Genomic DNA, 11021 nt, shown 5'->3' with positions numbered 1-11021 from the left:
GAGAAATTTACTGCAGATGTGTTTGTTGAATCAGGAAGACTGGAAAAACTTGGAAATTGACAGTGCTATTACCTGTTGTGGAAATAGTGTCCAAAATAGCATATAAGCCATATGTTTCATATTTTCCCTTAATGAGGAAGGGGCCTTCATAGAAGAATTAGATTAGCTCAGTAAAATATCTAGACACATATTAGTAAAGCAGTTTGTCAAAATGATATCCTGTTACTATTATGTTTTGCTGTAATGTTTGAGTCGTAACAAATGTAGCATAGCAAAATCTCAGATATTTCTGTTTGCTAATCTCTGATTTCATTACCCTTTCAGGGATTTTGGCAGTCATGGATGCTTATAACCTGAGTTCTAAAGAAACCAAGCAAGGAATATCCCCTGGTACAGCCTCTGACCTGAATCGTTCCGATAAGGATCCTATTTACATTGGCGGGTTACCACGGTCAAGGGCAGTAAGGTAGGCTTAAATAAAAAGAGTTATACACTTAGATCTTCCTATATTTGAACTTTCTCATATAGTATTTAAATGCAGGGTCCCAGGTTCCTTTGAACTCCTAATTTGCTTTGAACTTCAGGCTTCATAACACTCCTTACTTGTTTTTTATATAGTGTTTTATTTTGTGTTTTTTGCTTTTGTTTTTCTTAGTAAACTAACTAAGCAAGCAAACAAACTAAGAAAACAAACATGAATGCATCACAATCTATATAAACACACTCATTCCCCCCCTTTTTTTTCTGCCTAGCATATTGCAAACTGAATACCAATACCAAACTGAAAATTGCCCTGACATTTTTTAAGAATTTTCTGAGAATCTGGGAAGAGATGCAGGGACAGAGGGAAGAAAAGTTTTTTCCCTGTGTCAGGTTTAATTTATGGACAGAATTAAAAATGATTGTGAATACATCCAGTAACTGTTTCCCTCTACTAGTTTTCATTGTGTGCTTGCTTTTTCTGTAATTTGGATATACACAGCCATTCCTTTTGAGCTAAATATTATAGACCAATGTCCCGTCCCCCCAATAATATTTTCTCTTTTTAGGAAAGGACTTAACAGCAGAAAATACGTGGGATGTATTAAGAACTTAGAAATATCCCGTTCCACTTTTGATTTGCTTAAAAATTCATACGGTGTGAGGAAAGGCTGCATTCTGGAGGTAGGACACACAGGCAGTTCTTGGTAAATTTAAACTGATTGCTACTTGTTGCTGGGAAAACCAATCAACAGTGTCGGCTGATACTATAATGGATGCTATAATGTTGATAAATTGTCAGATAACCAACTCTTGCATTGTTATGTCTCTGACAGATAAAAGATCTAATTCACTCATTTTATTTCTCTTCTTTTGCAAATAGCCCATACACAGTGCTAGTATCTTGAGCAATGGCTATATTGAGTTGCTGCCCAAACCCCTGTCAGCAGAATCAGAACTTATGGCCACTTTTGCAACAAAGAATGCCAGCGGCATCATCCTCGTTGGGCTAAGCAAAGGTGCTGAAAAGCGAAGGCGCAGGCAAGCCCAGCTGGTAAGCACCCAACCATCTTTTCAGCTCTTGGGTCTCAAGTGTCTTCTTAGTCATTCCCTAGTGGTGTCATCCAAAGTCAAGCAGAGATGCTCACACTGTTGAGCACAACTCAGATTGGAATGGGGTGAGCAGAATCGGGATTGGGCAGCACAGTTTACAAGGAGTAAGCAAGAGAGTAATAGCTGAACTTGATCTTCTCCATCTTTCTCAGCCCTTTTTCTCCATCATGTTGGTCAATGGCCATCTGGCAGTGCATGTCAATGCTGGGGACAGAGCAAGTACAAGAAAGGTCCTCGTTGAGTCTGCTAATGGAACTTACAGCGATGGACGAGAACATTCGGTCATCCTGACTCGGAATAAGAGGTAGAAGCTGAATCACTTGTTTAATTAAGGCCTGTTGTCAAGTTTACCACGTCCCCTAAAGAACTGGCTTAGTTTAGTTTAGTTTATTTCAGTAGAATAACCACAGTTGTGTTTTTCTGCTGTTAATGGAGAAGTTGTGATTTATATGGTAATTGCATACACTGCAGAGCCTCTGATTAAGTTGTGCATGGATGCTCCCTTGAAATTGCTAGACAGTTTGGCCACCAGGGAGAATCATGCCAAGTACTGATACAAGAAGTACACACACAATTAGCTATTTTATTTATTAGATGGAGAAACATATAAATCCAATGTTTTATGAGACACCTACAACTGAATTAGTGCTAGAAATTAATTGGAATGCTACTGAATACACCTGGTCTGCCACACAATCAGGACTGCAAGATAGGAGAACCACCATTATTTCTGGATCATTTACTGTTGATTCTTCACTATTATTGTTCTTAAATCAGACATTTTTTTAATTGGATAATAGTTCACTTTGTGGTGTTTTCTTCTTCTTTCCAGGATTATAACTGTCCAGGTGGATGAAAGTAGCCCTGCAGAAATTAGGCTTGGCCCATTGGCAGAAACTAGGCCAATGAATATATCCAACTTCTTCATTGGTGGGATTCCTGCAGGAGAAGGCATTTTAGGACTAAAGATGGCAGGTTCTTTCTATGGCTGTATAACCAACTTGATATTTAATATGGAGTAAGTTTATTATTTAATTAAAATATTCATGTACAGCCTTTATTTTCAGAGCCAAAGCTCCCTCAAGGTGGCTTCTATGAAAGTGATAATGTACACAACACAATTATAAATTAAAGCTAAGAAACCAGAAGTAATAAAACACACAGGAAGACCCAAAGTTAACATGGACAAATCCATAGCTATAGTTCTTTGACAATGATATCAAATTGATTAGATTGCTGTCCTTGTTTCCATTGCTTTAGCCTTAAACCTTAAATTCTTCCTAAGGCCTTTTTTTGCCCAGATGATGATACAGCAGATTATGTTGCCCCTCTGTAGCTGCTTGCAAGTATTCTCTGGGTACAACGGTTGCTTGCTGGTGGAGATGTGTGTCACTTGGCATTCACGTCACAGGAAAACATGCAGGTGTCAAGTTTTGCCTCACTTTGTTTAAAGTTGCAACGAAGTCCAGAATCACAGCTGACTGTTATAGAGGATGTGTCCTGGGTGGAACAGAGAACAGGCAAAACCTGTAGATGTTGCACCCAAAACACATAATTGTGGAGATGCCTGACTAGTGTCAATAAACGTGAGGGCTCTTTTGAATTTCACATAGGGAGTTTTTATAAGCGCTTTCATAGTATGCACAGTGGACCTGTTAACAGTGGCTCTGTTTCTTGTGTGTTTCATTGAAATAAATAAATTGTTCTTTCTTTAAAACCCAGACTTCTGGATTTCACCACTGCAGTGAGGTATGAAGGTGTTGATATGGATAGCTGCTTCCTTTGGGAGAGGCCTAGGCCTACCATCCAGCCAGAAGACATTGAGATCCTTCCTGAGATGCAGATGATGCCAATTTCTTACAGGCCTCTTGCAGAAATTAAGAAAGTATGTGGTTGAAATCTAATCAGCCTTTTCCTCCATGGCAAGACCTGACCTGGAAATATGAGAGGTGTTAAGAGAGACAAAGGGGGGGGGGAGAAGCAGGGTGCCAAAATGACCTGCAAAGGGCTTGCCACTTCTGAATCCAGTTCCCCAGCCCTGATCTAAACCTACAGCTCTTGTTTGCAAAGATGATAGTTGTGTCATTTCTGCCTGGGTTCTGATAATGTTATCTTTGCTTGAATTTTATACTTGTGATTTATATATTGTGAGGCATCAGCACTCAGGTAAAAAACTAAGCAAAGCAATGCTTGGATGCAAGGGGTGGGATTTTAACTAATGTTTTCTTTAATAGAAACCTTGTGCAGAGGATGAAATACTGAAGTATGTTTCTGGCGCTCATCAGTTTGGCCTTGCAAGGAACAGCCACTTGATGCTTCTTTTCAATCAGTCCACTGTAAGAAAAAAGTAGGTATATCTTGCTATGATTAATTGTAATTTTAAAAAATTAAATGGCGCTTTTAAACATGCAAAATGCCTAACAACATGTGAGATGGGCCATCATTCCAGTTTCACAGGGCGCTATTGAATAAAAGTTTAGAAAGGTTTAATTCCACTGATTTGTAGGAAAGTTAAGCAAGTATGTATCTCTCTTTAGGATAAGCTAAAGCAGTTAGTTTTAAAGGGTATGGGTGTGTTAAAGTCTATGCACCAGAGACACTTGGAGGGCAGTCCTTCTCCACAGGAAAGCTCCTCCCTCAATGGAGACAGGCAGGATTCAGAATCTTCAGTCTTCCTCAGTGGAAGATTGGTTGGTTCAACAGCAGCTCCTGAGAACATAGCCATTTATCTTCATGTTCACCAACTCTTGTCTTGTTTCCACCTTCCTCTTCTTTACCTCACTTCCCTTCCTTACTGGTTCTCACACCACCTGCCTTCACCTTCCTTCCTTACCTGTGGCACTCTAGCCACAAGCAGAGAATAGATGTGATGGTGTTTCATTTTCTTTATCATGGGCATACCATACTTGCACTAATCTCTTCCTCTGGAGAGCTTAGAACAGTTTCCATTGGGGTTTCTATTGGCTTCCAAGCTCTGATCAATTTCATGTTTCCTCCCCTAGGCTTTCTGTGCAGTTGAACCTCAGGACTTTTGCTTCTAGTGGCCTGATATATTACATGACTCACCAAAAGCAGGTCGATTATGCAGCCCTTCAGCTACAAGGGGGAAAGCTTTATTTTTCATTTGACCTTGGAAAGGGTCGGGCAGTAGCCTTTCATGGAGCAATCGTCAGTGATGGGAAATGGCATACGGTAGGTGGGCCAAATGCCTGCATTCAGCCTTGTCTTAGGTCTGGGTCTCCTGCCTTTCTCGCATACTTTCTTATGTTGGAAAAATAATTGCCAATTAAGTATTCTCCTCTTGCACTATTTCAGAACTTTTCATTATCTGCATGTCGGTATTTTTAAAATAAAAATAAATTTCTCATTAAATGCATGGTAGCTTTTGCATTTCTTTACTAACGCACTGTTAGTAATTATTAAGGCAATAATTTGCTGCAAAAATGTAGTAAATAAAGATTGCATTGATGTCTAGCATTGGAAGAAGCAGAAAACTTAAAATAGTCATGCTCGTCCCACCCAATATATGGAACCCTATTCTTAATTGGATGTTTCCTAGTCTTAACTATTGGTGTCATCTTACAAATATTGTATCTTATCTTATAGGTGAAGACAGAGTATACTAAAAGGAAAGGTGTTGTCATAGTTGATGGGCAGGAATCTGCAGCTGTAAATGTTCCGGGAGATGGAAACACATTGGATGTGGATGGGAAGCTCTACCTAGGGGGACTACCCTCGGCTTATGCAGCCAAGAAAATGGGAAATGTAAGCTTTTTCTCTTTAATTTTCCTTTATGTCTATTGTCTGCCAGGCAAATCAGGCTGCATAACAGCATTCTGAAAGAAAACAACAATTTGCAGTGCATTGAAACACAAAATCCGTGCAGGAATCGTTGCACACCAATGACTTGTCAATATCAGATGTTGATATCAGCAGCATGGAAGTTTTGGTGCTTTTATACCATCGTTCATCCCTCTCACCTCTTAGGTCTGAATGTGTTTGAAGTATGCAAGTCCTTTGAATCTTTATTTTATTTAGAAAGATAATAGCAAGAGCAGTGATTTCTACCTAAGCTTTGCAAAGTGTATCAGTGTCTGAAAGAAGCAGCTTCAACTTTCACTGTGTCTGCAATAAGTAGGAGCTTGTTCATAGCCATAACAAAAGCAGTATGACATTTCTGAACAGTGAAAAATGTATCCTGTAACCAGGTGGGGGCTCCCAACATTATTTCTTAAATTAAATAAACTTCTGGTGGTCTGATTTTTATCCCAGCAGTGGTGCTGGCAAGAAGGGAGAATTAACTCTTTCCTACATCCTGTTTTCTGAATTCCCCTCTCCCTCTATTTCAGTAGCCATCAAGGAAAAAATGTAGGTATTTGTATTGTGTATGTGTTTTTCCTGCTGTGGAGCTAATAACAGGATTCAGTTTAATTTAGAAATTCACATTTCAGCCCAAAAGTAGGATTATTGATCTGTTTTTATCTATTACATTTTTTATTCTGCCTTTTGCTCAAGCTCAGATACCTGGTTTTCCTCCCCATTTTATTCTCACAACAATCTTGTGAAGTAGGCTAGGCTTAGAGACTGTGACAGGCCCAAGATTACCCAGCAACCTTCATTGCTTAGTAGAAACGTGAACCCTGGACTCCTCAGTGCTGGTCTGGCTCACTAACCACCCTGGCACTTTGGTTTGTTTACAGTCTGGACACACATTATGTGCACTTATGCTGTTTCTTTTCTTTTTATGTGCTCACATCTGTGTTACTAACCCTGATCTTCAGTGATTTACAGTTCTGAAGCAGTAAGGTTTTGCAGTGTGTATGTGTGTGAAATGTATGTGCTGCATTAATCATGACACTGAATTGTTTGCAGATTACTCACAGTATCCCTGCATGCATTGGTGGAGTAACCATTAATAGCAAACAAATGGACAAAGAGAGCCCGGTCTCAAATTTTGCTGTGAATAAATGTTACGTTGCAGCCCAGGAAGGAACGTTTTTTGATGGAAGTGGTTTTGCTGCCCTTGGTAAGCAACAGATTGTTTTGCAAACCTTTTTCCCCAAGCAAAAATGAAATAATACAGTAATATTCCATTATTCTACACTTCCACTCCTGTATTGATCCCCTGCTCTAGTTTTGCTGATTCCCTACTGATAATATGTAAACAGCTATTGCTTAATTCTGAAACATAATTACTTAACTGATCACATTTCAAGTAACTGTTTATTGGTCAGAAAGAAAAATAATAATTGTATTACTAACCATGGAGCAAGTAAAAGCTTTATGATATAGCGAAATTTAGAGGAAGCTTTAATTTATATTTTCTCCTACAAAACCAAGCCACTTAGCCATTATTTTACATTGGAAGTGTGTCAGGAGGTAACCCATCCTGTCTCGACAGCTGTTTTTAAAGCCACTTTTTAAAGGCATTCATCTATTATAAAATGGATTCTTATCTGGTGTACCTGAAATGTTTTGGGCTACAACTTTCATCAGCCCCAGCCAGCAATAGGGGAAATGACTTTTTTTAGATAAGTTTCACACCATTCGATCAAAGCCCTATTTAACAAACAACCAAAGACTATAAAATACAACAGCATCATGCACGTATATGTTCTGAGAAGCACCGGTAATTTGTATTGTGACTACCCAAGAACTTTCAGCAGTGTGTATCTTCCACAGTCCAAATGTGTACCTACTTTTACCCACATAATCAAAATTACATCTTTGGGTATGGTGCAAATATTGGGTTGCGTCTAATGCAACACTATATGAACATGACATCAGAGGAAGGATTACTGACTCCCAACTTTGTTATTTCTCTCTCTTTTTAAATAGTTAAGGAAGGCTACAAAGTCCGATCTGACGTTAATGTTACATTTGAGTTCCGCACCACAGCTCTCAATGGAGTTCTTCTGGGAATTAGTAGCGCTAAAGTAGATGCCATTGGATTGGAAATAGTTAATGGCAAGGTGAGTTATAAGGTCGTGTGAAAATGTGCTTGTGAATCAATCTTGACAAATCTGGCAGGGGTCTGTTAATAACAATCAAGGAGAATGCATATGTAATGTGTAATGCTGGAAGAAGAAGCTGGGTCAGTTATTAATATGTGACAGAAAAATGTTGAATGCAGAATTTGTTGTGAATATAGGTTTGTCCGCTAGTTAGCTAGTATGTTTTAGCTATCTCCGTGAATCATACTTCCGTGTTCTCCTACACCGGTGTTTCCTCCCCATTCGCCTCATTCTGAGTATAATGCTTATTTCACAACCATCTATGTGGGGACTTTAATTAAACAATGAGGAAGTTAAGGTCTCTAAAATAAGATGATGAAAAATGTGAAAGGTTTTTTTAAAAAAACAAAACACCCATTAGACATAAATTCCATGGCTATTGTTTTATAAATATATCCATAATAAACCTGAGAAGCCTAAAACTTAATTATTTAAGCTGTTTTGTCAGATAATACATTGCAAATGAAGGAAAGCATAAACCATCTTGAGAACCGTCAAAATACATCTAAACAGTTTCAATGAAGCCATCTTCAAAGTACTATTTTAGGTTCCTAGGAATTTTTTCCATTAAACGAAGCTTTTGTGGAATAACTTGAACCCTCTATTACCTCTCTCTGTTTTCTCTGTCCCGTTTTTCTCCTTTGCGCTTTTCAGCTTATATTAAGTGGGATGAGGGGAGGCTTTTGAGTGTGAGCAAATTCATTAATGAATACGTTTCCACACAGAAGGTCAGAAAAGGGGACAATTGTTTCATGGTTTTACCTCCTAGAAAGTTTTGTTAGATCAGGAGAAAGATTAATTTTCCATCGTGGTAAGTACAGGGGATTAGATATGGGCTTTGATGATGCCCCCAACTCTGGGGCAGCCCTCCCACCTGATCTGCCCAGAGTGTGCAGTTGTCCTATTCAGCCCTGCTTACTGCTAGCTTGTGCTCATCCAGAACTGCCTTTTCCTTAGTCACTAGTGAGTCACAGCCACTTTGGCTCCTCTCCCCACCAATAAACACTCATATGAAGGATGTTGATGTAGCAGCAGTAACACTAGCCTTGCCAAGGAAGCCTATTGCAATTCTTCACCCCACCCCACCCCCAGCATGAGCCTTTAGCTGGCATCTATCTAGATTCCAAGGAGGCCATGCATGGGAACTCCCCAGCCCCTTAGGGAGCCATCTTGACTGATGACAGTGATGATTCCCATTTATGAGTTGCCTCCTATGCAGCATATCAACATGATCTCGCAATATAATAAAAACACATACAAAACAATTGCACACATAGAGCCAGTTAACAGCAAGTACGTATGTGAAAACAGTTTCAGACCAAATCTGGACACCAGCTGGGATAAGAATCTCTGCTTAGAAGGCTTGTTGAAAGAGAAAAGTCTTCAATACATGCCAAAAGGAAAATAGAGGTAGCACGTATCTGATATTTATTGGGATGGATTTCTAAAGGTTAGGTGCTGCGACACTAAAGGCCTGATTCTGACATTGTGTGGAGTGGTATGTGCAAGATGCCCTTTCCTGCAGAGAACAGGGATCAGATGGAGACAGAAGAAATGAGGCAATAGTTTAGTTTCTAACATAATAATTCCTAGGAGAGAAGGCACCCCGCATGCTAGAGTTCTCCTTCAAGGCGGAGTGTTGATCCATCACAAACCCTTAGCCTGGGTTAGAAAAGGCAATTGGGTAGGACTCTAAAAATAGGGGTGGCTCCTGGGAGGCTAGTTTGGCCTCTTCCTGATAGGGAATAGTCTCTTGGGCATTACATACTGCTCAACTGTCAAAGCTACCGGCAGTGAGCTTTGAATGAATTACCAACCATTTGGTTAAAATGAAAACTTTCCCACATCATTATTGAGAAATTTGTTATATTTAAAAGAACAAATCTTTTTCTTGCCTTCTTCTATTATTGTTGCATGGCTGCTGCTGTGTAGGTTTTATTCAGTGTCAACAACGGAGCTGGTAGAATAACAGCTACCTATGAGCCCAAAGGCACAACTGGTCTGTGTGATGGACTGTGGCATAAACTCCAAGCAAACAAAAGCAAGCATCGTATTGCTTTGATAGTTGATGGAAACTTGGTTCAGACTGACAATCCACATACACACTCCACCTCTGCAGATACGAACAACCCTATTTATGTTGGAGGATATCCTGGTATGTTGCTTTCCTCATTTTCAAAATGCAGAATTATTATTTTTTTACTCGTTATATTTTCATTCCACCATTGGTTTGTGTTCTGGCTGACTGGTGGTGCAAATGCCATAAAGCAGCATGAAGTTGGTAAAGTTAGAGAATGTCCTGCTTGATACTTTATTTTCCCATCTCCTCAAAATCTGGTTCAAGCCAGGTTGGGGCTTCATATGAATTAGCAGCTACGTATAAGGGATGTGGGTGGTGCTGTGGGTTAAACCACTGACCCTAGGGCTTGCCAATCAAAAGGTCGGTGGTTTGAATCCCTGCGACGAGGTGAGCTCCCGTTGCTCGATCCCTGCTCCTGCCAACCTAGCAGTTCGAAAGCACATCAAAGTGCAAGTAGATAAATAGGTACCGCTCCGGCGGGAAGGTAAACAGCATTTCCGTGCGCCATTCTGGTTTGCCAGAAGCGGCTTAGTCATGCTGGCCATGACCCGGAAGCTGTACACCAGCTTCCTTGGCCAATAAACCAAGATGAGCACTGCAACCCCAGAGTCGTCTGCGACTAGACCTAAAGGTCAGGGGTCCCTTTACCTTTTTTTAATAAGCCCATTTAGAACCCATCATGGGTATAGGCACTCCCTACAGTCCCCAAATTGCTGTCTGGTAACTAGTGCTGTGGCAGAAGGCCTGTTTCTCTCCCGCCCTTTAGTCTGGAGTTTCCTTTGTGCATATAGACCCCTTGGGTCCTGCAATGGAAATCCTGTTGATGGTAAAGGAGAGAGGGGAACTACTGCAGGCTCTGAGGGGTTTTTTTTACTTGTACAATCGAGGACTTACTGGAAGCTGTCAAGCCATTTCTAATGTACAATTTTAATCTCCTCCTAACAGCAAACAGGCTCACTGTGTTCTTTCATTTGTTTTCTAGCTGATGTAAAACAAAACTGCTTGACCAGTAAGAGCTCATTCCGAGGGTGTTTGAGAAACCTTATGCTGCTTAAAAGCCAACAGGCAGAAGCCTTTGACTTCAGTGAAGCCTTTGACCTGCATGGAGTTTTTCCACATTCCTGCCCTGGGGCTGAACAGTGAACGGTCCATCTTTAGATGTTTCATCTGTTTTTAATGGAGGGAAAATGTTTTTAATGATAATCCTGGTCTCAGCGATATCCATGTATTTTCCAACTCAGGACAACTGTTTTTAACCAGAACTTCTACGACACCACATTTAATTTTTAAAGTCTCTTTGTACAACAGATACCTCTACTAAAATGTTAACAGCA

The 11021-nt window shown here is 40.0% G+C and overlaps 1 protein-coding gene across 1 annotated transcript in view; it reads left to right on the top strand.

Annotated features, from left to right (window-relative positions):
* The window catches only part of LAMA1 (laminin subunit alpha 1), an 85398-nt gene extending 74377 nt beyond the window's left edge, over positions 1-11021 (top strand). Inside the window, exons 51-63 of the mRNA XM_081873784.1 lie at positions 325-466; positions 1050-1164; positions 1364-1534; positions 1746-1897; positions 2426-2611; positions 3316-3478; positions 3828-3940; positions 4596-4785; positions 5200-5358; positions 6466-6619; positions 7432-7565; positions 9540-9762; positions 10670-11021. Coding sequence (XP_081729910.1) covers positions 325-466; positions 1050-1164; positions 1364-1534; positions 1746-1897; positions 2426-2611; positions 3316-3478; positions 3828-3940; positions 4596-4785; positions 5200-5358; positions 6466-6619; positions 7432-7565; positions 9540-9762; positions 10670-10830 — 2063 coding nt within the window. The 3' untranslated portion in view covers positions 10831-11021. The remainder of the gene's footprint in view (positions 1-324; positions 467-1049; positions 1165-1363; positions 1535-1745; positions 1898-2425; positions 2612-3315; positions 3479-3827; positions 3941-4595; positions 4786-5199; positions 5359-6465; positions 6620-7431; positions 7566-9539; positions 9763-10669) is intronic.

This window comes from Podarcis erhardii (genome assembly GCF_964252035.2).
Source record: "Podarcis erhardii genome assembly, chromosome: 8".
NCBI classification, from domain to species: Eukaryota; Metazoa; Chordata; class Lepidosauria; order Squamata; family Lacertidae; genus Podarcis; species Podarcis erhardii.
Note: the sequence above shows the minus strand (reverse complement) of the source record. Positions and strands in the feature narration are given on the sequence as shown.